At 40.0% G+C, this 27,180-nt stretch overlaps 1 protein-coding gene and 1 long non-coding RNA gene across 5 annotated transcripts in view; one reads left to right on the top strand and one right to left on the bottom strand.

Annotated features, from left to right (window-relative positions):
* Window positions 1-27,180, top strand: part of PCSK5 (proprotein convertase subtilisin/kexin type 5) — a 457,855-nt gene that overhangs the window by 304,358 nt on the left and 126,317 nt on the right. For 2 of the 3 annotated variants that reach the window (XM_082470900.1, XM_082470899.1), the window contains exons 17-20: window positions 4,487-4,571; window positions 8,873-8,970; window positions 9,403-9,532; window positions 9,960-10,075. In XM_082470900.1, the coding sequence (XP_082327026.1) occupies window positions 4,487-4,571; window positions 8,873-8,970; window positions 9,403-9,532; window positions 9,960-10,075 (429 nt within the window). Of the gene's footprint in view, window positions 1-4,486; window positions 4,572-8,872; window positions 8,971-9,402; window positions 9,533-9,959; window positions 10,076-13,290; window positions 15,936-27,180 lie in introns of those variants that run through there. The other variant, XM_082470898.1, reaches the window with a different exon arrangement.
* LOC309665009 overlaps window positions 1-27,180 on the bottom strand; it is a 92,057-nt gene that overhangs the window by 50,288 nt on the left and 14,589 nt on the right. For both annotated transcript variants that reach the window (XR_014266150.1, XR_014266151.1), the window contains exon 2: window positions 4,001-4,178. This is a non-coding gene — a long non-coding RNA (uncharacterized lncRNA). The remainder of the gene's footprint in view (window positions 1-4,000; window positions 4,179-27,180) is intronic.

Genomic DNA, 27,180 nt, shown 5'->3' with positions numbered 1-27,180 from the left:
TATACCGAGAAAACCATACTTCGAAAAGATACATGCACCCCAATGTTCACTGCAGCACTATTTACAATAGCCAAGACATGGAAGCAACCTAAATGTCCATCAACAGATGAATGGATAAAGAAGATGTGGTACATATATACAGTGGAATATTACTCAGCCATAAAAAAAGAATGGAATAATGCCATTTTCAGCAACATGGATGGACCTGGAGATTGTCATACTGAGTGAAGTAAGTCAGACAGAGAAAGACAAATATCATATGATATCACTTACATGCGGAATCTTTAAAAAAAAATGATACAAATGAACCTTTTTACAGAACAGAAACAGACTCACAGACTTAGAGAACGAACTTATGGTTACCAGGGGAAGGGTGGGCGGGGGGAGGGATAGAGTGTGAGTTTGGGATTGACATGCACACAGTGCTATATTTAAAATAGATAACCAGCAAGGACCTACTGTACAGCACAGGGAATTCTGCTCAATATTCTGTAATAACCTAAATGGGAAAAGAATTTGAAAAAGAATAGATACATGTATATGTATAACTGAATCACTTTGCTGTACACCAGAGACTAACACAACATTGTTAATCAACTATACTCCAATATAAAATAAAAATTTTAAGGGGGGGGGGAATATAATAAAAGGTATTTATGACAAACCCACAGCCAAGATAATACTCAATTGTGAAAAGCTGAAAGCCTCCCCACTAAAATCTGGAGAAGGACAGGGATGCCCACTCTCAGCTCTTCTATTCAGCATAGTATTGGAAGTCCTAGCCACAGCAATCAGACAAGAAAAAGAAATAAAAGGTATTCAAATTGGAAGGGAAGAGGTAAAGTTGTCATTATATGCTGATGGCATGATTACATATATAGAAAGCCCTAAAGACTCCACAAAAAACTACTAGAACTGATAAACGAATTCAGCAAGGTAGCAGGATACAAGATTAACATACAGAAACCAGCTGCATTTCTTTACACCAACAATGACTATCAGAAGGGTAATGTAAAAAAACAATACCTTTCAAAATTGCACCCCCAAAAATAAAAGACTTAGGAATAAACCTGACCAAGGAGGTGAAAGACTTATATGCTGAGAACTATAAAACATTAATAAAGGAAAGTGAAGATGATTCAAAGAAATGTAAAGATATTCCATGCTCTTGGATTGGAAGAATTAGTATTGTTAAAATGGCCATACTACCCAAAGCAATCTACAGATTTAATGTGATCCCTATCAAATTACCCATGAATTTTTTCACAGAACTAGAACAAATAATCCAAAAATTCATAAGAAACCATAAAAGACCCAGAATTGCCAAAGCAATCCTGAAGAAAAGAACAAAGCAGGAGTCATAACCCTCCCAGACTTCAGACAATACTACAAAGCTACAGTATTGGCACAAAAACAGACATATGGATCAATGGAACAGAATAGAGAGCCCAGAAATAAAGCCACACATCTACAGTAAATTAATCTTCAACAAAGGAGACACAAATATACAATGGGGAAAAGACGGTCTCTTCAGTAAGTGGTGTTGGGAGTGTTAGACAGCTGCATGTAATCAATGAAGTTAGAACACTCTCACACCATACACAAAGATAAACTCAAAATGGCTTAAAAACTTAAACATAAGACATGACACCATAAAACTCCTAGAAGAGATCATAGGCAAAACATTCTCTAACATAAATCATATCACTGTTTTCTTTGGTCAGTCTCTCAAGGCAGTAGAAATAAAAACAAAAATAAACAAATGAGACCTATCAAACTCACAACGTTTTGCACAGCAAAGGAAACCATAAACAAAATGAAAAGACAAAGTACAGAATGAGAAAAAATATTTGCAAATCATGCAACAGACAAGGGCTTAATTTCCAAAATATAAGAACAGCTCATACAACTCAACAACAAGAAAAACATAACCCAATCGAAAAATGTGCAGAAGACCTAAATAGACGTTTCTCCAAGGAAGACATACAGATGGCCAATAGGCAAATGAAAAGATGTTCAACCATTGCTAGTTATTAGAGAAATACAAATCAAAACTACAATGAGGTACCACCTCACATCGATCAGAATGGCCATCATTAAAAAGTCTACAAATAACAAATGCTGGAGAGGGTGTGGAGAAAAGGGAACCCTCCTACTCTGTTAATGGGAATATAAGTTGGTGCAGCCACTGTGGAAGACAGTACGGTGGTTCCTCAGAAAACTGAAAATAGAACAACCATATGATCCAGCAGTCTCACTTCTGCGCATATATCCAGACAAAACTATAATTCAAAAAGATACACGCACCCCTATGTTCATAGCAGCACTATTCACAATAGCCAAGACATAATGTCCATAGATAGATGAATGGATCAAGAAGATGTGTGTGTGTATGTATATAAATATATACACACACACACACACACACATAATGGAATACTACTCAGAGCCATAAAAAAGAATAATGCCATTTGCAGCAACATGGATGCAAGTAGAGAATATCATGCTAAGTGAAGTAAGTCAGAAAGAGAAAGACAAATACCATATGATATCACTTATATGTGGAATCTAAAATAAGACACAAATGAACCTGAACCTATCTATGAAACAAAAACAGAAATCAGGAACGTAGAGAACAGACTGGTGCTTGCCAAGGGGGAGCGATGGAGTGGGAGGTTGGGGTTAGCAGATGTAAGCTTTTCTATATAGAATGGATAAACACCAAGGTCCTACTGTATAGCACAGAGAACTATATTCAATATCCTATGATAAACCATAATGGAAAAGAATATATAAAAAAGAATGTGTATATATGTATAACTGAATCACTTTGCTGTACAGCAGTAATTAACACAATATTGTAAATCAACTGTACTTCAATAAAAATTTTTAGAAAAGGGATAAGAAATAAGTAGGATTCCCTGAAGAAAAAATTCAAAATTCTTTCAAGAAGGCTGAGCCTTGGAAAAGGAATTTGGTTCTAGATGGTATATGATAAGATAAAGATAATTGAGAGAACCAGTTCTTTAGCCAGAGCCTGGAAGGTAGATAATTAAAGAAGGCTATTTAAACAATTCCTTTGCTGATACAAGTGGTCTGTGCATCTCTCTCCTTCTATGCAATTGCCTTTTGTTTTAATTTCCTCCTTTAATGAGTCCATTTACATATAACATAGTGATTATGCATGATCGTGACTAGCAGTAATTACCGCCAACATATTTACAATTCCCTTGAATAATGTCATTAACTCCTCAAGACAAGCTGAGAGGTAGGCATTATTGTAATATTTAGTTAACAAATGGGAGAACAGAGACTGTGAACTTGCCCACTGGAAATGCTAAAAGCATAACACAAATCTAGGTCCTCTGGCTTCAGAGCCTATGCCATGTCCAGTAGTCTCAATGACACTATGAGGGGGAGATCATAGATTGTAAAGGACTTCATATTTCAGGCCAAGGGGCTCAGAATTGAGAAAGGAAATGGACTTCCAGGAGGTCCTTAGAGGGATCCATTAAAGCAGTGCTTCTCTGTGGAACCCTGAAGAACACCAGCATTTAAAGAGCAGATAGAGGAGCTTGCCTGGTGGCGCAATGGTTGAGAATCTGCCTGCCAATGCAGGGGACACGGGTTCGAGCCCTGGTCTGGGAAGATCCCACATGCCGCGGAGCAACTAGGCCCGTGAGCCACAACTACTGAGCCTGCGCGTCTGGAGCTTGTGCTCCGCAACAAGAGAGGCCGCGACAGTGAGAGGCCCGCGCACCGCGATGAAGAGTGGCCCCTGCTCGCCGCAACTAGAGAAAGCCCTCGCACAAAAACGAAGACCCAACACAGCCAAAAAAAAAAAAAAAAAAGTGCAGATAGAGAAGCCTATAGACAAAGCTTCACTCAAGTCTACATACACATGAGGTTAGAATCCACTTGCATCTCAGAGAAGGTATCAAGTCTCCAGCTGCTATAAAGTTTAAGACACTAAACAACGCAAGAAATAATCAACCCTTACCTTGCAATCTTAAAAGCAAGTTCTCTTTTCTAGTATAGTTCGTCAGAGTAGTCCTGAAAGCTGTGAGCATGGGGTCTACCATTCCATCCCTCAGCTGCTGGCGTTGCTTCTCAACACTTACTAGTGACAGTGCCCCAGCTTCATGAGTGAGATTTTCCTTGTAGGAAGTTAGGAAACCCTGCTTGGGAAAGAGAATGGGAAGAAGAAAAAAACCAATAAACTATTTAAGAATTAAGTGGGCTGTAGTTCTCTTGTCTATAAAATGGTAGATATCACTAAGGTGTTACCCCATGCTATATAGTTCCTACCTGTATTTGGTTTGCTGAGAAGTGGTAGCAAGTGCTGAGTCTGGGGCTTTTCCTACAGTTTCCTACTCAAGGCCATGTGTACTATAGCATACATTAGCAAACATTAGAACATATGCTTTGATGGAATCCAGTTGACCAAAATTGATTTATAACCGTGTTACTTTTTCTTTTTTAACAGAGAAAAATCTTTGCCGGAAATGCAGTGAAAACTGCAAGACATGTACTGAATCCGACAACTGTACAGAATGTAGGGAGGGGTTAAGGTAAGAGAGTGAAGGATTTCATCAAGTAACACAGCCCAAGGACTTCTCAGTATAAATTAAAAAAAAAAAAAGGGCGTCCCTGGTGGCGCAGTGGTTGAGAATCTGCCTGCCAATGCAGGGGACACGGGTTCAAGCCCTGGTCTGGGAAGATCCCACATGCCGCAGAGCAACTAGGCCCGTGAGCCACAATTACTGAGCCTGCGCATCTGGAGCCTGTGCTCCGCAACAAGAGAGGCTGCAATAGTGAGAGGCCCGCGCACCGCGATGAAGAGTGGCCCCCACTTGCCACAACTAGAGAAAGCCCTCGCACAGAAACGAAGACCCAACACAGCCATAAATAAATAAAGAAATAAATAAATAATTTTTTTTAAAAAAGAGTAATCTTTAAAAAAAAAAAAAAGTAAATAGATAACCCTTTTATAAGTCACCCTTGGTTTGACTCCCATTCAAACACTTGATTGCTATTTGCATTATCTCTACCATTTTATGTGAAAAAATGGATACCATCTTGGCTAAGGAAGGTTTATAAACCAAATAAAATTCCCTTTAGAAAAGATGGCTCAAATACAAGTAAATAAATGGCCATTTGAGAGGATCGCTTCAGGCTTTTTGAACGGTAGTGCATCAGTCAAGGATTACTGTGTAGGTAACACCAATGAATTATATTTAATCCCCGTGATTCATTCCTCTGATGGTCGAGAAACTATTCCCTTATCTTTATTATTTCTCTCCGTATAGCCAATCATTCTCTTATCTTCAGCACCTCAGGCTGGTTCCATTATGCTATGGTATGCACATAGATTTAATACCAAGGGATGTTTTCCTTGAATGGATGAGACCTGCACATTGCTAAAGCCAGATAGTTGATAGATTCCTTGAGAGAATAACATGCAGCTCAAATGAACTAGGTATTCTCTTGATATCCTTAGAGAAGGTCACATCATCCCACACTGAGTGAGGAGTTGGACTCTGGGTTTATTACATAGAGCTAGAATCGTGCTCCATTGTTTCCCTTTCAAGAATCAACAGTACCAGGCTTCCCTGGTGGCGCAGTGGTTGAGAATCTGCCTGCTAATGCAGGGGACACGGGTTCGAGCCCTGGTCTGGGAAGATCCCACATGCTGCGGAGCAACTAGGCCCGTGAGCCACAACTACTGAGCCTGCGCGTCTGGAGCCTGTGCTCTGCAATGAAAGGCAACGATAGTGAGGCCAGCGCACTGCGATGAAGAGTGGTCCCCACTTGCCGCAGGTAGAGGAAGCCCTCGCACAGAAACGAAGACCCAACACAGCCAAAAATAAATAAATAAATAATTTTTTTTAAAACAACTTAAAAAAAAAAAAAAGAATCAACAGTACCTCTATTTTCACCTTTGATCAGAGGTGAAATATGCAGGGTCCAGGCAGTTTTTAGGCAGGTAATTCTTCGCATTAATTAATAGTGGAACATCATTTTTATTTAGATTAATTGATTATCCGTGGCTTTCTTTTTTTCCCCATAAATGCATTCAGTGTCAGTTTGCTTAGCACCTTTTACCTCAGGACTTCAGTTTTGACAAATAGCAGTCTGGTCGGCCTCCTACTGCTTTTTGTAGAAGGAGAAGATTGGCATAATGAAAAGAAGGAGGATAAATGTGAGCTCAAACCTTTCTCTGCCATTTATCAGCTGTGTGATTTTGGCCAAGTCACTGTGCCCCTCTGAGCTTCGGTTTTCTCATCTATAAAATGGTGATAATAACCCCGATGTTGCTGGACCATGATAAGGATTAACTGTGATAACATTTACAAAGCACTTATTCCAATATCTGAGACTGAATTGGTCCATGAGAAATAAAAGACTAAGATTATTCTCTATATTTCTTAGGGAACATTTGATAGAGTAAGTTAACCAGTGCTCTCCAACAGAAGTATGAGAACCATATGTTATTTTAAATATGTCAGTAGCCACATTAAAAGGAGTAAAAAGATACGGGTGAAATTTATTTTGATAAAATATTTAATCAGATCTATCCAAAATATTATTTCAACATGTAATCAATGTAAGACAATATAAAAGATAATTAGTGAGATATTTTATATTCTTTTTTGTTTGTAGTACCTAGCCTTCAAAATCTGATATGTATTTCACCCCTAAAGCACATCTCAATTCAGACAATAATTTTTTATGAGAAATACTTGAGCTGTATTTAGATTTTATAAAATTTAGTTGAAGTAGGTTTTATATAGCCAAGTTGTTCCACACTTACTCAGAAGTTTGCCAATAACCGAATCAAGTGCCAATTTGTAAAATTTAGAATGAAATTAACAAAAATAAAACAAAATGTTAAATTCTGTTCCTTGGCCACACTAGCCACATTTCAAGTGCTCCCGAGCCACGGGTGCTAGAGCGTGTGGGACGGCACAGGTCTAACCTGGCTGGCTTATCCCAGAAAGAACCCAGGAGTTCACAGTACCAGGTTCGTTAGCCTTGCCACCCCTGTATTTTGTTTTGTTTTGTTTTGTTTTAGATAGTAGTCATCTTTTCTTTTTTGAATTTATTTATTTTATTTATTTATTTTTGGCTGTTTTGGGTCTTCGTTTTCTATGCGAGGGCTCTCTCTAGTTGCGGCAAGCGGGGGCCACTCTTCATCGCAGTGCGTGGGCCTCTCACTATCCTGGCCTCTCTTGTTGCGGAGCACAGGCTCCAGACACGCAGGCTCAGTACTTGTGGCTCACGGGCCCAGTTGCTCCGCGGCATGTGGAATCCTCACAGACCAGGGCTGGAACCCGTGTCCCCTGCCTTGGCAGGCGGATTCTCCACCACTGCACCACCAGGGTAGCCCCACCCCTGTATTTTGGAACCAGCAGAAAGCATCATGGCTCACAGAGACTGCTGTGCTGCACATCCCACTTAGTGCATTCCCTCCTCACACAGTGCAGCCTCTGTCTCCTGCTGAATAAGTGCCAACCTCAGAAGTAATGTCCTTTATTAGAAAAACGAGGCAGCTTTTTAAAAACTTTGATAAGTTTTTTGGTAGTCCTGTTTCTTCCCACAAAAGGATTCATTTGATGCACTGTCCCCTTTTTACAGCTCTACAAAAAGGAAAGGGATTTTCTTTTACTGGCTTTTTAAATGACAGCTCTCTGGCCAGTAGAAGATCTATGAATGAAATACACTTGCCGTCTCCTTGAGGTTCCCTGCGTTTTCCTTAGGGGCTTCTAGGGTTGGCCATTTTGCCTCAAGAGACCTGTAAAATTTTAAATACTGGCTAAAAACAAACAAAAATATCTATGCATAAAATACTAGAAGGAAATGGATTAAAATGTGAACAGGACTGCCTGGGATTCTTTTTCAACTACTTTGGTTTTTGTCCTTTCCAAATTTCTTTAAAGAGCATAGGGAAAAATAAATGTTACTTTTTAACAGTATGATCCATATTCAAAACACAGTCAAGTAAGATGTGAATTGGAACAATATAGAGAAATATATTTTTTATAAGAAAATAGAAAGCATTTGACCCTGTTGCTTAGATACCCATTTTCTGGTATTGTCTATTGGGTGACATAGGATTATGGTAACAGTCTCACTATTGAGTTATTCCGTGAGTAAAATTTGTATATTAAATGTTGTAAATTTTATGCATTTGTTTTTAATTTTAAGAATCTGTCTGTAGACTATGAAAAAGCTCATAGCTGATAAAAATTAGAAGAAAAAAATACACATTCCTCATTTGACGTTCTAGCAACTCATTAGGTAACGCCTAAGAGTGCTATTTAGAGAAAATATGACACAGATAACACCTAAAAAGACTAAATAATAGTATAACTAAGGAAAATCGAGATATTTGGAGAAGCAGCAGTATAAGTAGATAATTTTGCCAAATTTTTTCATTAGAGTTTAAAATTAATAAATCAAGCTGGTGCCAAAAAGGTTGGGGACCGCTGGCATAGTAGGTCTAGGAGGTCTGGATATCAGGGAATTGGTAAGCATATTGTTAGCTGAGGTGATCGTTTGGGTCAATAAAATACTTTTAAAAACCTCCATGTTGTGAAATGTTAAGAAGAAATGTGTCAGCCAGTCTAATAATTAAGAGGAATGTCCCCAAAGCTTGCAGCACATGTATATGCTACAGACATAATTTTAGGCACAGAGAAGCATTACAGGCATTGGGAGGAGAAAAAAAAAAGACTACAGGGGCTATTTCCCATGCTTCGAAGCTTTGCCAAAGCCACTGGTCTCTAGGGGGAACTATATTTGTTACATATGGCGCTGGGGAGTCATGACTTCTTTGCCTGATCACAGCAGTCTGTGTCTGTGTCTTCAGCCTGCAGGGATCCCGGTGTGCCGTTGCCTGTGAGGACGGACGGTACTTCAACGGCCAAGACTGCCAACCCTGCCACCGCTTCTGCGCCACCTGCGCTGGTACCTTCTCTCCCAGTCCTCTTGTTTATTCTTCTGGCTCTGGTTTGGCTTTGGTTTACCTGTCTTTCTCCATCCCTCATGCAAACCCATTTGATATTTTTAAAATAAATGCTGGAGAAACATGGGTCTCTTCTGATAATCATGCATGTATTCTCAGAAGTCAGTCATCAGTAGCCTATGCTCATTGAAAACTTAAATTTCCCAGTGATACCCTCCTTCGCTTCCCAAAGAGATTTGATGTTTTTGGCAAATGGGTTCCATGTAAAACTGGAGCATTATTTTTTCCAAAGAACATAAGGAAAAGTGCAAATATCATAATTATTAAAATTACAACCTACTAATGCCATTTTAACCAACTATGCAAGAAGCGGCCCATCATGCAACCTCTTCTGAGGTTTTGTTTCTGTCTTCTGCATCTGTCTTGCTTTTAAGGAGCAGGTGCTGGTGGGTGTATTAACTGCACAGAGGGCTACTTCATGGAGGATGGGAGGTGCGTGCAGAGCTGTAGTATCAGCCATTACTTCGACCACTCTTCAGAAAATGGACACAAATCCTGCAAAAAGTAAGTGGATCCACCCCGTAAGCCCTAGTGTTTGGCTACCGGGTTCCTTATTTGACTGCCTTCATAAATAATATGAAACAGAATTATTAATGAAAAATAAGGTTCAAACATTTACCTGTGGACACGGCGCTGCACCTTTAACCCAACTGATTTTTTTTTTTTTTTTTTTTTTGCACCTCGAAAGAACTTTAAAACCTCTAAAGTAATATTTCTGTTTCAAGTGCATGCTCTCTCCCCTTTAAAATCATAGTCTACCTGCTAGGCTTTCTTTAATGTTGTCAAACCTCGCGGTTATTGTAAGAAAAGATTTTTGTGGCATCTTCAAAGGGAGAAGATTAAGTTTAAGACATTAAGAGGTTGGTAGCAAACACATCTTCTTCTGTGCCTGATGTGCGAAAGGATGATAAATTGTACATTCTCCCCATAGATGTGACACCAGCTGTTTGACATGCAACGGTCCGGGGTTCAAGAACTGTACGAGCTGCCCCAGTGGGTATCTCTTAGACTTAGGAATGTGTCAAATGGGAGCCATCTGCAAGGACGGTGAGTACAACTGCTCGTTTTGATCTTCTGAGCAAAGTGTGATCTTTCTACGTTAAGGTCTAATATATTTCCACTTGAAAATGAAGCTATCAAGCGTGCCCCAGATAGGACATGCCCAGTATCCTGTTGGCGTTCACTCATCTTGAACTTCTACCCTCAATGGGTTTGGTTTTTTGGTTGTTTCAATTGCAAGAAGAACTAAAGCATCCACTAACCAAGATGGCACTAGTCAATTTTTTTTTTTACGTAGTAAACTTGGTTCTTTACAACTTTAGAGTTTTGGGTTCACAGCAAAATTGAGCAGAAAGTGCAGAGAGTTCTCACGTAGCCCCTGAACTACCCTACGCACATACACAAACACACACACAAACACTCCCATTATCAGTGTCCCTCACCAGAATGATATATTTGTTATAGTTGATACCTACATTGACACATCATTATCACCGAAGTCTATAGTTTACATTAGGGTCCACTCTTGGTGTTCTATGAGTTTGGACAAATGTATAAAGACAAGTATCCACCATTGTACTATCATACAGAACACCTTCACTGCCCTGAAAATCCTCTGTGCTCTGCCTGTTCCTCCCTCCTTCACTCCCCACCCCCACCCAACCCCTGGAAACCACTAATTTTTTTACTGTCTTCATAGATTTGCCTTTTCCAGAATGTCATATAGTTGGAATCATACATCAAACACTAACTAGAAAAGGCTACCTACTGTATTTTTTCCAGTCTTTTGGCATATGTACTTTTCATCAGATTTTTAAAATACCGTATACAAGGAGTTTTGTATCTTGCTTTCTGCACTAAGCATTAGATAAACATTATCCTATGTTTTTACAAAGTCTTCAGAAACTTCATTTTTAATAACAGCTTAATATTCTATCTTGTGGAGATACCACAGTTTATTGCCACTCTCCCCTTATTTGGATTGTTTATAATTTTGATATGTAAATAACAATCAAATGGTATCTGAATCTTTCATTAAGCTGTGATAGATAGGCATCTATCTAATGACAGAACCAACTACAGATTGGTTCTAATGTTAATGTTGGTCTATTTTTCTTTTCATTGCACCAGTGGTTCTCAATCAAAATGCCAGGACCCCAGACCTTCCCCAAAGATTCATTTAAATTGGTCTTGGGGTACAGTTTGAGCACTGATAGCATTAGAATCTTCTCGGGTATTTTTAATGTGCCGCCATTCCCCCTGACAATTTGGGAAATACCAAGTTCTCTCACTTTTCTAGCCTCAGTTTCCCCATCTACAAAATGAATGAATTTAAATTATTCCAACTCCAGCCTTTTGTGAACTTTGACTCTCGATATAATTCATGCAGAGAGGGCCCTAAAATTTGTGCCTAAATTTTATGCAGACGTGCATCTCAATGATGTAGAAAGAAATTGTTTTGAACCATCGTTGTTCTAAACATCTTTGGACTGTTAGGGAAATAGGAAAATAAAAAACTACGCATTTGGAACAGTTTTCCCTGATAAAATCATTTCCCTGGGTTTAATCTTTGTCTTCTTTCGAACGGTACCTCTTCTGGAAATTTCACAAGAGGCAGAACAGTGCTGTGGTTGGGAGAATGTGGATTCAGGAGTCAGAATGCTGTCACTCATATCTAGCCTCCAGACCTTGGGCAGGTTATGAGCTTTTCTGGGCCTCACTTCCCTCATCTGTAAAAATGAGAAGGCTAATGCTGTCGACCTCATATGGTTATTCTACAACTTCCCGTTAGGAGTCTCAAAACATCAAAAAGATCTGAGCACGCGATGGCATGCATAGGAACATCATTTATGGTCTCATATCCACAGAGTATCACAGGTGACTGTGCATCTTCATAGCTTTTCTAATGTATGATTGACCTGGCAGGGATGGGCAGACCTGCTCAGGCTCTGTGTTTAAACTCTTCACGGCCAGGGCTAATTCTCACCACACAACATGGAGGTGAGAAGATTGAGGGATGGCACCCCAGGTACTATGTAAGTATCACCTTTTAGTTACCAGCCAGTGCTCCTTACCCTTACTTGAAAAGATGGTTCCCCTATATCTGAATATGATCAGGAATTTTGTAAGTTAGTAACTGAAAAACTAAGGAAGATTTTTAAGTGATTGACCCAAAAGATCCACTGTGACTTGAAATTTTCACCCGTAGCACTTGGTACCGGGCATTTCAAGGTTTGTGATGCTTTAACGGCTTTCCCTAAACCACAGTAAGCATGGGATAATTTGTGCCAATGGCACTTTGGTAAAAGTGGAGTGTCAGGATTGCAGGCAAAAGTGGAAAATGAAGAACCATGATTTGTGATGAGTCCATTTTCAGGTCGGTTAAAGAATGAGATCATTGATGGCTCACCAGGCTTTTCAAATCACGTGGCAGTTGCATTCAGGGATGTGCTATTTATTTTCTTTCAACTGTCATATTTCAGTGATTCTAAGACATACTTTTTTAATATATTTTAACAGATCTGGAATCAGATGCATCTTATAATTCATGGCAGCTTACAACTGCTTTTGATCCACAGGTTGATGTGACATAGTTGTCATCGCCTGTGACTTAGTCACAGATATGTCTAGTCAACTGAGTTAGGCACATGATCACTCCTACTTGTGTTGCATTTAATTGCACTTCATAATAGCCTGAAAAAGTTAAACTATTTCTCAATATTCAAAGGAAGAATTATTACATAAGCCCAGAAACAAAACAGCATGTTATATAAATTTAACTAATACTTTCAATAAGCATAAAACTAATATTCTGATAAGAGGCTATTGTGTCACCATTTAATATGAATTTTTTTCTTGGTAGTACTTAAAGTAGTGGTGCATCTGAAATCCAGTGTCTTGGATTCAGTGAAATATAGTATAAATGACTGTATACGCTCTGCTCTAGGTAACTCCGAAAAGAAAAATTCCTTGCCTATATTATTATTGATTTCTAATTTATTCTTTTTCTAATCTTTTTTTTCCTTTCATAAATGGATACCAATCACATTTACCGTTGGACTGCAATATCTCTCCTTGAAAACAATGCTGTTGACTGAAATCACTTTGGGTGGACCAAATTTCCTCCTGTTGACTGCTCCCGAATGATCTCTTCCAATCCCCCCAATCTGCCTCTCTGGCCAATCACAACCTTCTTCCGTGTGTGTCCATCATGCTGCTCTCGTCCTCAACTTCCCCTCTCTCTTGCTGACTTCCTGGAAAAGCAACGGAAGAGTCCTGGGCGGAAGGAGGCTTCTGTATGCTAGTGAAAAAGAACAATCTGTGCCAACGGAAGGTTCTTCAACAACTTTGCTGCAAAACCTGTACATTCCAAGGCTGAGCTGCCATCCTAGATTTCTTTGTTCCTGTAGACTTATAGATTACTCCATATTATTATTAAAAAGAAAAAAGCAAGCAAAAAAAAAAAAAAAGCAAGCCACCTCTCTCTTTCTTGCTCTCTTTTTCTCTCTCTCTCAAATTTGTGCAGGGAGATGGTGAACTGTTTTGTCAGAACTTAAATGGAAAAAAAAAAAAATAAACCTACAACAAGCCTACCTTTTATAACTGGGTGTTTAGTGCTAAACAGCCAGAACCACAGAGACAGTATTGTATGACCAAAGCATTTGATGCCAAAATTTGACGTTAAAGTAATGATTTGATTTCCTGCCTGAAGGTCCATTTTTTTTCCTTTTGCATTTACTTGCTTGTTTCCCCTTTGAGACGCCTAAAAATATACCTTTCAAAAACATCACAAGAGCAGACATAGATCAAAATGAAACAGAAAGCTCTTGCATCCATCATTTTTCATGCTTGAGTCCACTGTTGGGGGAAATGGCAGAAAACTGGACCTAAGGGCATTAAGAACATCCCGCAGAGTTGTGTTCAGTGTCGTTTGTCTTGGTTTTTCACAGTTGACCGTTGATACTTTCCACACATAATTTACTTCATGCATTATGTGCTGGTTTTGGCATTATGCCCACTTGATAAGTCTGCTCCACTGGTTTCATCAGATAGACTTGCTGCTACTGGCTTTTCCATGGTAGATTCGGTTATTTCACATACAGCTGGTCAAATGGGATTGCTCTGCATAGTCAAAGTGGTGATGGACAGAATGCAAAGATTCACAAAATAGCTGAGACTGATCCAGCTCCCCCCAAATCCAGAGTGTTCACTTGTAAACCCTGCACAATCTCTTGGTGCTATTCAGCCATTATCCCCATAGCATTTTTTTTTTTTTTTAAGGCCATCAGAAATTCCATGTGTTGTAGTGGGAAGCATTTTGGATATGATGAAGAAAATTTCTTCCTGGAGTCAAAAGTTTCTAAAAGGTCCTGTATTTTTAAGAAATGGAATTTATTTAAATAATATTTAAGCTCGTGCCCAAGTTGGCCGGGCAACATTTTTCAATGGTGCTTATTAGAAGTTTTTTTCATCTTGTCATTTTAAGAAAATAAAACTGGAAATGGAATATGGGCAGCATGATTGTACCCTCCTGGTTCTGTTCTTTTCCCACTCCTCTGTCCCTCTATAACCATGCTATGATACACCTGTCCACTGAATGTCACTGAGATCATCTGTTTTCTTGGAAGTATCTTCACTGGTTTTCTATGACTCCCCAAACACATCCTGGAATCTAGCAGACTGAATTATGTGAAGACTGTTTGGATCAGTGGTCAGAAATGAGGAAACCTGATAGATCTTTTTATAACTCTGAGTTGCTCTGTCTAGGAGAGGATAGACTGATATCAGGTTTCTTCATGTTTCATATCAAAGCTCCATTGGTGACCTCATTTGCTTTGAGAATGACCAGCCATCTTGCAAGCTTTAGGCTTCTGACAGCCTCACTTCCAAGATGTCACTGGCCTCACACATGAGAAGAGGAATGATATCAATATAGGTTATCCTGGGAAGTGGGTGCTAACTAAGGTCCCCATCCAAGCAGCAAGGTAGTAAAAAGCCTACCTTGAAAATATGCATTCCTAGACATCAAAGTTAACATTGAACCCAAGGTAAATAATGAGTATAAAGTCTAATGACCCTCTTAATAGCATTGTAGTGATACTGAGTCACGTAATGATTCATATGTAACTAGGGAATCAACTGATTTTGTTGAGTAATTTTCCTCTTCATACCACTTCAGGCCCTTCTGACCCGAAGAAAACAAGTTAGTCCCAGGTATGGCATGTAGAGTCTTACATTTAAAGGCACAGTCTCTAAGTGGACAAAAGCAAGTGAGAGCCTAAAGCAAGGTCAAGCAGATGGTGAAACCAGATTTGCCTGCAAAGAAATCCATTTAACTGAACCCACCCATAATATATGAGGCACAAAGTTACTATGAAGGGAAAAATTAAAATGATGTCTGTGTTCTTAGACAAATAACTATCAATCTGACAGTCAAAATCATTGGGGTCTACCAACATGTGTTCCATTTCTCACTGACCATGCAGGCACACATTGTGGAAATACTGGTTTAACTACTAGTGGTTACTGCCTCGTTTATCTACAGAATATTATTAACTAGAACATAATGCTTTCAAAGTTTAAGTTAATGTTATATATTATGTATAAATATATATATTCATAATGAGATATATGTAATGGATAGTACAAACTTTGGAGACTTAACAAATGCTCTAACCTCTAGAGACAAAAGTCCTATCTTCTGTTTTCTTTTGTCTTTTGATTTTTCATTAGTGATCCATTGTTAAATCCAAATCCACTTTTACTGAAAAATACTGTACATGTGTAAAATGTTCAGTTGTTTTTTTGTAAAATATAGTAGAATGGTTGTAATTGATACTGGCCAAAATCAATGTTATTCCATATTTTATTTTTTCTATTAAATTAACCTAAGTTCCTGTTTATTTGATCTGTTCGTACCCATGTGCAAACATCTCTGAAAGGGTGAGGTCATGAGAAACTTCTGTTTCCACATAGACGCTGAATATGGAGGAAAGGGTGAGGTGAATGAACCATCTAAATAAAGTTGGGAAAAAGGGTGAGCAGAGGTGCGAACTGAAAAAAAAGGAGAAAGTAACAGCAATAGAAGAAAGGATCAGTTTAGGTTTGGTCATGAATGTACATTAAATCCCATTTTTAGTACGCAGATTGTGAAAAAAATCTACAAAAGTTTGGTGCAGTTGCTATTGCATTGTACAGATGCCATGTCCAGTGAAAGGGCCACCTGGACCTGCTCTTTTCCTGGTTTCCCCCAGGGCATGGACTACTGCATACCCACCAGTGGGTGTATGGAAGGGTGGGGACCAAGGGGCTGGGCACAAAGAGGTCGGGCAGCAGGGGCAGGTGTGAAAGCTGTTATAGAAGATGACCTTGTTCAATTGGCTAATATCCTGTGTATCACTGTTAGTTGGCTGTATCCCTGGATGCCTAGAAGATGACTTTTCTAAAATCAATCTCCAGTACATGCCACAGGGTAGGACTGTATAGTTAGCAAAAAACAACCGTGGATTATAGATCTTTGTGAACCCTGCTTGAGATGGTCACTAGCCTTGAAAGTTCAATGCCCTGTCTTTTGCAAAAAGAAATGAGAAATCAACAGAAGTGACACACATATTGCACTCCAATTAGGTTTAAAGATCTGGGGATACAAAAAGGTATAAGAGAGAGCTGCTGCCATGAAGTCCCATTACAGAAATGGAGAGAAACTAGTTTTATTGACCACTTACTATGTGCTGTACAATATGGGAATATAGAGTATATATATACTGATATAAATATATCCTCTTTTAAGTTTCACACAAACTCTAGAGCAGAGACATGTATTATCCTCTGTTTATAAATGAGAAAGCTGAGGCGTATGGACTGAAATAAATTGATTGGGATTACATAAGCAGACTCAGAATAATAAAAATAAAATTCAGGGGGCTTCCCTGGTGGCGCAGTGGTTGAGAATCTGCCTGCTAATGCAGGGGACACGGGTTCGAGCCCTGGTCTGGGAAGATCCCACATGCCGCGGAGCAACTAGGCCCGTGAGCCACAACTACTGAGCCTGCGCGTCTGGAGCCTGTGCTCCGCAACAAGAGAGGCCGCGACAGTGAGAGGCCCGCGCACCGCGATGAAGAGTGGCCCCCGCTTGCCGCAACTAGAGAAAGCCCTAGCATAGAAACGAAGACCCAACATAGCAATCAATCAATCAATCAATAAATCTTAAAAAAAAAAATTCAGTATTAAGACCATTAATAGTAAGTAGTGAATTCTAAATCTCAGATGAATGAGACACTAAGTTGTTAAGTTCAGACAGGCAGAAATTCCTTTGAATTGGATTGGTCAGGCCGAGTTTCCTAGAGCAGTCTGGACTAGCATTGGTTCTTGGAGGATGGCTAAGGCTTAACTAAGCAGATGGGACTAAAGCAGGAGGAGCGTTACCAGTGAACTTGCTGCACAAGAGGTGTTCAGGGAAGCAAGTCAATTGTTTTAATGCTTTTTAATCTAATTAGCCTGTTGCTACAAAGGACAGTGATTCAACATTTGATGATCAGTCAAGAAGAATCGACATTTTTACACTTTCCAAAAGATGGATAGTGTGCCCATTCTTTTCAATTCCCATACCCATGGAAGACCTTGCTAATCATCAATATCCATCTGTGGATTGATCAGCATTTTCTCACCTTTCACCCCAGTATTAGGGCCTTATCATCATGCTACTGATCTATCAGACTCATGGTTTTCCACCCAACAGTCTACTCTTCATTTTGAGGAACTTGCACACTGAGTGCTTCGTAGAGAAGGGCAGGTAGTTGTTCTAGTAACTACTAAATTAAAATTTCTCCATCAAGTGATCAACACTGTAGGCACATCTGAGTATGGAAATATTAAACACCCCATCCCCCTCATGTAGAAAGAATATCATGCAGCTAAAATATAAGTGGGCATGCATTCTCAACTGCTTTCATATGATCATTCAGATTCACACAAAGGGCAATGACAGACAGCAGCTTGACGATTGTGGAGAAAACTGGAGGCAACTTCCGCTGTGGCCTGGCCAGCTCAACACTGCCGCCTTCCATCTGCTGATACAAAATGGCAGCGGGAGTACAAAGGCCAGCTGCAGCCCGACCTCACCTGGCCCAGGCTGGGCCCTGGGCCCCAAACTCAGTATGTGTCAATGACAAAGTATGAACCTGCTTCTCCTCCCTGGTTGACAACCATTTCCAAAGTTATTTTTGTTGCAAACCTATAAAATCTGAAATTCTCGGCAGAATACTTTGGAGCCATTGACAAATTTAGCAGGGCATAGCCAAGATGGACTTAATTTCACTGTGGCTCATTGGAGCAGCTTGGCAGTGGAGATGGGGCTGTAATCCATACAATCATGTCTCCTCTTCCTCATGAGAGGTGAAGATCTGGCCCAGAGTCAATTCCTGGACAAGAAGGATGCAGCTGTGCAGCATCACTGAGTCTCAGAGGGCAAGTCTGGGACCTGGGAATGCCAGCAGTTCCTTCCTACCTTCTACCTGCAAGGGACTTAGAAGGATGTTTGACTGTCTTACTACTGAAAGATTTTCTTGCAAGATTTCTTCTCTAAAGGGCCACTGTTGGGTCCCCTGCCCCCAACAATTGCTGCAACTGTTGCTTTTTCAGGGCCAGGCATCAGGCGACAAAAGATATTTTGCATCCCCACTGCTAGAAATTTCCAGAAACATTTCCTGAGGCCTGAATTGTAAGGCCCTTTTTCATTTTATAAAAGAATACATTATTTTAAGAATATAGTGTTTTGAAGCTGGCAGAGTTCTACTAAAATGGCTTTATTTAATTTTGCACCCACAAAAATCAGAGCGACCTATAGAAACTAACTTTCTGTTGCAAGATTCACAACAAGTCAAGGGTGTGGCTGAAACTCAAGCCCACAGCAACAACCTTCTACACAACACTGCCTCCTTTTTATGAGTACCATACAGAAAACAAGTCCATATATGTTGCAAGGCAGGGGGTAAGAGCCTTTTCCCAAGTGCAGATAGAAAGCACACTGTATCCCTGGACTTGGTTTTTTCTCCTATGAGCCCAAATGAATTGCTTCCGTAAATAAACTTTGAGTCCCTATCATATACCAAGCTCTGAGGTCCTTCATGCCCTCTTCAAGCTAATGGTCTAGTGGGAAACACAGACACAAAAATGCATGGTTATAATATGAAGCTATCCAATAAAGGGCTAAAAGTCCCATGCCTTGCACGATATGCTTTCCAAGGGCATCCAAAAATAACGTGAAACATTCAAGATAGAGTTGCCTTTAAAATGTGCAAAACCAAATGATATTTTAATTAAATATCTACAAAATGCAAAACGTCAAACTAGTCAACTGCAGCTCAAAACTTAAGGAATCACATATAATTAAACTTAATGTGGGATAAAGCTGAATTTTAATATGTTTGATATGATGTGGGACCCACAGAGGTAGGAGAACTTAGGATCTGCTGGGTTCCTAATTTAACGCCACAAAGGAGGGAGAAATTCACTATTCCTTGGGGGGAGGAATATATTTATATATATTTCTGATCTCTTCCCTCAAGATTCCCTCTTGTAGATCCAAATAGCTACTTGCCATTTCCCTTCAGTTATCTAATAGACATCTCAAAATTAACACGTCCAAAATAGACTTCAGACTCACCAATCTCCTAAACATTATTATCACCCAGTGTCTCCCATCTCACCAAATGGCATTAAAATACATCCACCTAAAAACCCATCCATCCACCATTTGCTCAAACCTGAAATCTAGAATTCCTGTTTTTCCGCCCCCAAATCCAAACCATGAGCAAGGTCCCATTAACCACACCTCCATGATGTATCTCGAAGTGGTCTACTTCTCCCCATTCCATAGCTATAATTCTGGATCACACCACCATCCTCTCCACCTTAAACTACTGCCAGAGCCTCCTAACCAGGCTCCCCGCTTCTCTCTGCCTCCTTTCCTCTTTTTTCTCTCCTCCCCCATCATTCTCCACACAGATAGCAGAGTGCTATTACAACTACAAAATCTGATTTCGCCTCTCCCTATTCACTCAGAATAAAATCTGAACTCCTTACCTGAGATCTTTCTGATCTCTTCTCATGCTTCCCTGCTCATCATATTCTAGTCATACCAACTTTCTTTTTGTTCTTCAAACAAAACTAGCTTATTTGTGCATCCAGACCCCTGCTCTTCACATGGCTGGTTTTTTCTCATCCTACAAGTCTTAGTTCAAAAATAGCTTCCTCGGGAAGCAGCTCCACACCTGCCCACTTTTTTGCTCTTTTCATAGCACGTACCACAAACGTGACATTCTATCGTTCATTGACTTGTTTACTGTCGGTCTCTCCCTCAGCACTGCGACAGCTGGGGTTTTGCCCATCTTGTTCACAGCTGTATCTTACAGGTCTAGCACAGTGCCTTGCTTAGTAAATATTTGTGGAATGAATGAATAAAAAGACGTCAGAGAGAAATGGCATTAGACATAAGCCTTGAAGGATAAGCAGGAATTTGTCAAAGAAGGTGAGGATGTTGGAGTAGGACTTGAGAGAGAGAGAGAGAACCGGTACAAAGGCACAAAACCATCAAAGGGCTTGTGGACTGAGAGGCAGGGAGTGGGCAGGGTGGGCAACTGAAGGGAGGGAATGGGAAGACCCCGGAGGTCAAGTTGCAAAGGGCTAGGAGGGGCTGTTGCCCTTCCTCCACCTCCTTGTCCTCGGAGTCATCAACCCTCTTTTCAGAGAGGCTAATTGACTTACTTGCTCAAGGACCACATCAAGTCAACTAGTGGCTTCCTGCCAACAAATTCGGGAGGCATTCAGTGAGACAGAATGCTGAGGAGGCTGTAATTTGCTTCAGTCCCCAGGGGATTGATGGCTGCATTGAGCCAGCTAAATGAAAGGACAAGGTACTAAGCGGAGCTCAGCTGTCAGATTAGCTCACATGAGAGAAGGCAGCCCATGGCTTCTCTTCCCTGGGATGTCCATGGCCAGAGCAACAAATTTGGTAAGGCCTGTTTGCAAGGCCTGTTTGGGGACAAGGGCTGGCTCAGAATCTTCTTTTCCTTCTAAGAGAAAACCCCTTGCCCTCTAAACTGTCATTACCAGAGATGAGTAAAAGGGAAGAAAGTAATATGTGAGCAACTCCCTTCCATAACAACAGAAACAGTAACTCCCATATATGGAGTACTTCCTTTGTGCTAAGCACTGCGCTCAGTTCTTTGTATGAGTTATCTCATTCGATGTTCCCAATAGCCTGACTTTATTCTCTTTTCACAAATGAGAAAGCAGATGAGGTAAATGCCTAAGGCACCCCAGTGGTTAAACGGAAGATCTGGGATTAATTTAAATCCATACGATCTGATATCAGAGTCTCCAAGAGAAATATAAGAGCCAAGGAAGATGTCAAAACAAACTTCAGGCCGTGACCGTGGAGCTTGCATCAGGATTGTATATGTTACCTGACAGCGTCTGGTCCAGGGTCCACGCTGTCTCTTGTGAATTGAGCAATGTCCACCCAGGACTACTCAGCATGGCCACATAGTGCTTTGTGTGACCAAGCTAGCATTGAATTTCAATATCATCATGAGAATTAGTAGCAACCAATGGGCCATGTGGGCAAAAGAAATCAGAAAGGACCTAAAGGAAATGAGGCAGTGGCTATTAAGAAATGAGGATGTGATGTTCCCTTTCATGCTAATTTTTCTTTGTCTTGGAAGCCATCATTTGCATACTCTAGCCTCAGATGAAATGAGGATGAAATAGAATGGAGATATGGGGAACACACAGAAACATTACAATACTCAAAATCGTAACATAATACAAATTCCATGAGCTCCTTTGACAAATCTAGTAAAACATAAATTCTTCTCAGGTGATATTAAACAGGATTTTCTTGACACTCATATCCATAACTGTTACAATATAATAAAAGCTAAACTATCAAGAAAATGTAAGGTTTTTAATCATGTACAGGAATGTGATTTTTAATTGACTTGTGTCATTAGAAGAGCCACAGATATGACAGGAACCATGAGTTATCTTGACCATCTTCCCTTGATCATTCCCATATTTGATCCATCAGCAAGTCAAGACAGTTCTACCTTCAAAATATGTCTTTGATCCATTTTCTGTCCTTCACCTGTACTGCCACCATCCTTGTCCACACCACCCTGGGTCAAGCTACTTCCCACCTGGGCTGTTGCAACACCTCCTAACTAGCCTCACTGAATGCACCCCTTGTGTCCACACTCCAACATGTCCTCATCTACTTCCTCTAATCTATTCTACATAACAGCCAGAGTGCTCTTTCTAAAAAGTCAAAGTTCACATGAGACTCTGCTGTTTAAATCCCTCCCATGGCTTCCCATTTCACCTAGGAAAAAGTTGAAATTCCTTTCCCTGGTCATGAAGGCCATGGTCAATCTGACCACCCACCTCTCGAAAACTCATCTCATGCCATTCTCTCCCTTCCTTCATATTTTCTAGCAACACTGACTTTTCCTCATTCCTCTATTCTGCTTTGTAGGCTAGAACTTTCCCACATGCCATTCTCCGTACTTTAATGCTATTCCATCCCTAATCATCTATATCTGGCTAGCACATTTATTATCTGGGTCTCAGTTTAAATGTCATTCTTCATTTCCTGATCCTTCTAGACAAGGTTAGATCTCCTTATTATAAGCTCTCATCCATGCCTCTACTTTACTTTCATATCAATTATATTATAAACATCTAGTTAGCTGTAGGAGTATCTGTTTGCTGTCTGTGATTCTCAGTACAAGGTTTGTTCCATGGGGACAAAGTCTGTAAATGTCTTACATCTCATGAATCTAGCAAAATGTCTTTCATAGAGTAGGTACTTGATAACTCTTTGATCAGTAGTAGATGAATAAGTCAATAAATGAATAATTAAGTGAATAATTGAGTAAATAATTTACTCAGGAAATTGCCCTGGACCAGTTATTGGTATAACTAAGTTCTAATCTTGATTCTGTATAACTTCAGTATAGCCCTCTATGTGTCCACCTCAGTTTCCCCATCTTCAGCATCATCCCTGTAAACCATTCCAGCCTTTCTGCTCAATGAAAAGGGAAAATCCCGGGAGATTTCATGGAGATTCTATCACCAGCCCTAAAACACACAAAGCCTTTGTCACAAACTCAGTAAAGCTAAAGCTAGGACCTTGCCACTAAAAGCGTGCAGCTGGGAGTTGGTTGGTGTGGTGACAGAGTTCTAAAGTGTACCGCCCAGATTCCCATCTGTTCATTGCTGTGAAGGGACTTTGCAGATGGAATTAAAGGTTACTATCAACTGACTTTAAAATAAGGAGATTATTCCTGAATTATCCATGCAAGCCCAAGGTAGGTCAGAGGGATTGTAGTAGAAAGAGACAGAGAAGGCATGAGGCAGAGGAGGGGATCAGAGAGATTCGAGATGAGAAAAGGTTCTGACTCATAGTTGCTGGCTTTGAAGAGGCAAGAAGGAAGCCATGAGCCAAGAAATGCATGCAGTCTCTAGAAACTGAGAACAATCCCCAGCCAACAGGTGACAAGGAAACAGGGACCTCAGTCCTGAACTCTGCCATCAATTTGACTGAACATGGGGCAGATTCATGCCCAGAGCCTCCAGAAAGGATGTAGCCTGAGACACATTAATTCCAACCTTTTAAAACCAGGAGCAGAGAAGCAGCTGAGCCACACTGAGCCCAGACTACTGACCTACAGAATGGTGAGAAAATAAATGGGTGTTTTGGTAAGCCATAAAAGTTATGGTTACTTGTTACAGCAGCAATAGAAAACTAATACATATTAGCTTATTTTCATAGCTGCGACCTGAAGGGCAGGCTTCTAATTAAACACATATGTAAGGGCCCACTTTAATCTTCTCCAGATATCTTAGAGGGTAGGTGCTATCTTTTTACTCTCCCTTTGCCATGCTACAGAGCACCCGTATCTCCCCAAGGGGAGCTGTTACACATGGCTAGTGCCCCAGTTTTTTTTTTTTTTTTAATTATTTATTATGGTTTTTTTTATTTTTTTTGGCTGTGTTGGGTCTTCGTTTCTGTGTGAGGGCTTTCTCCAGTTGCGGCGAGTGGGGGCCACTCTTCATCACAGTGCGCGGGCCTCTCACTATCGCGGCCTCTCTTGTTGCGGAGCAGAGGCTCCAGAGGCTCAGGCTCAGTAGTTGTGGCTCACGGGCCTAGTTGCTCCGCGGCATGTGGGATCTTCCCAGACCAGGGCTCGAACCCGTGTCCCCTGCATTGGCAGGCAGATTCTCAACCACTGCGCCACCAGGGAAGCCCTAGTGCCCCAGTTTTTGTAGCTAAAGTCCAGGGGCCAGGAGGGCTTGCATTCCTGGGTCCCACAGGACTATAACAAACAGTTCGTGGCTGGCTACCAACCCCAGGGCACCTGTGCATAGAGAAGACTGAAACATACCCCCAATCTCTTTGTGAAAGAAGCCTATATGCTTGCTTGGAGCTTTGTCCTGAGAGCAGACTTCTGATTAGGCACACTGTAGGGTCCTATGAAAATGTGCTCCTGGGACAGAAGCCCGTGGATGCCATCTTTGCACTCTCCCTCTGCCTCACTCCAGGTGGCTGGTATCTCCCAGAAAGGAACTTGTACAACTTGTCTGGCACCCTGATTTTGTCACTACCACCCAGGGGATACATCTACATCACCTGGCTCTGGTGGCCAGTGGGGCTTACCCTTGCAGTCCCATAGAACTCCATGTGTTTGCATACTTTAAAAGCTATTGCCCGAGGGTCTGGTTTCCAATCAGCCTGAATCTAGGTGCTGACTGAGATCCTCCCCTTTGGGACACTGACAGCTCTTGGCACTCTCCAGCTACTGGGACCCACCAAAAATAAAAATAGGGTGCTTGGACAATCACAGAGATTTGAGAAACCACCAAGATCTAGGGCAGGACTGAATGACAAGCTTCATACCCTACACAAGGTCACTCCTTCAAGACTGGGAGAAGTGGCTGTTTTATTTTATGCATAGAAACCAACACAGAGAGTCAAGAAAAAATGAAAAAACAAAGGAATATGTTCCAAATGGAAGAACAAGATAAAACCTCAGAAAAAGTCCTTAATGAAATGGAGGTAAATGATTTACCTGATAAAGAGTCCAAAGTAATGGTCATAAATATGCTCACTGAACTTGAGAGGAGAATGGATGAACACAGTGAAAACTATTAGACATGGAAAAGAAATTGAGGAAGACACTAGTAAATGGAAAGATATTCAGTGCTCATGGAAGAATTAATATTGTAAAAATGTCATACTACCCAAAGCAGTCTGCAGATTCAGTGCAATCCCTAGTAAAAGTCCAATGGCAATTTTCACAGAAATAGAACAAACAATCCTAAAATTTGTATGGAACCACAAAAGACACCAAATAGTCAAAGTAATCTTCAGAAGGAACAACAAAGCTAGCAGCATATTGCTTCCTCATTTCAAATTATATTACAAAACTATAATGATCAAAACAGTATGGTGGTATTGGCATAAAAACAGACACATAGATCAATGGAACAGGATAGAGAACGCAGAAATAAACCCATGCATGTATGGTCATTTATATTCTGACAAAGGAGCCAAGAATATACAATATGTAAAGGATAGTCTTTTCAATAAATGGTTTTGGGAAAACTGGATAGCACAAAAGAATGAAACTGGACCACTATGTAACACAATACACAATACTAACTTAAAATGTATAAAGGATTTGAACATAAGACATGAAACCATAAAACTACTGGAAGAAAACATAGGTGGTAAGCTCCTTGTCATCTGTCTTCGCAATAATTTTTTGAATCAGACAACAAATGCAAAAAATAACTGGAATTACATCAAACTAAAAAGGTCTGCATAGCAAAGAAAACCATTAGTAAAATAAAAAGGCAACATTTTGGAAATCATATATCTGATAAGGGGTTAATATCCAAAATACATAAAGATCTCATACAACTCAACAGCAATAAAAACACACAATCTGATTAAAAATGGGCAGAATATCTGAAAAGACATTTTCCCAAAGAAGACATCCAGATAGCCAACAGGTCCATGAAAAGATGCTTAATATCACTAGTCGTCAGGGAAATGCAAATCAAAACCACAATGAGATATCACTTCACCCGTTAGAATGGCCATTACCAAAAAGACAAGAAATTACAAGTCTTGGCAAGAATATGGGTAAAGGGAACCCTTGTGCACTGTTGGTGAGAATGTAAATGAATGCAGCCACTATGAAAAGAAGTTTTCTCAAAAACTTAAAAATAGAATTACCATATGATCCTGCAATTCCACTTCTGGGCATATAACTGAAGGAAATGAAATCATTATCTCAAAAAGATATCTGCATGCCCATATTCATTGCAGTATTATTTATAAGAGCAAAGATGTGGAAACAACCTAAGTGTCCACTGATGGACTAATGGATAAAAGAAATGTGATACACACACACACACAACTGAATATTATTCAGCCATAAAAAAGAAAGAAATCTTGCCATTTGCAACAACATGAATGGACCTTGAGGGCATTATGCTAAGTGAAATAAGTCAGACAGAGAAAGACAAAACTGTGTGATCTCACTTATATGTGGAATCTTAAAAAGAAAAAAAAGTATCTCATAGATACAGAGAACAGATTGGTGGTTGCCAGAGGAGGGAGTGGGAGGGTGGGTGAAATGGGTAAATGGGGTCAAAAGGTACAAACTTCCAGTCATAAGATATACATCATGGCAATGTAATGTACAGAATGTAATGTGTAATAATACTGTATTGCACATTTGTAAGTTGCTAAGAAAATACTTCTTAAAAGTTCTCACCACAAGAAAAAAAATTTTTGTAACTATGTATCATGACAGATGTTAACTAGATTTATTGTGGTCACCATTTTGCAATATATACAAATATCAAATTATTATGCTGTATACCTGAAACTAATATGTTATATGTCAATTATACCTCAAAAAATAGAATAATTTTAATTAGAAAAAAGGAAAACTAGTACAATTAGAACAGACCCATTCAATCAGAATATGTATTTTTGCAATCTCTCAAGATGATCTGTGAACACATGAAAGTTTGAGATGCACTGCCATGGATGAGCACTTCTTTCCAGAGTGTGAGAAGCC

Source organism: Balaenoptera physalus, assembly GCF_965194825.1.
Source record: "Balaenoptera physalus genome assembly, chromosome: 7".
Lineage (NCBI taxonomy): Eukaryota > Metazoa > Chordata > Mammalia > Artiodactyla > Balaenopteridae > Balaenoptera > Balaenoptera physalus.
The sequence above is the reverse complement of the archived record's forward strand: the minus strand, read 5'-3'. Positions and strand labels throughout refer to the sequence as shown.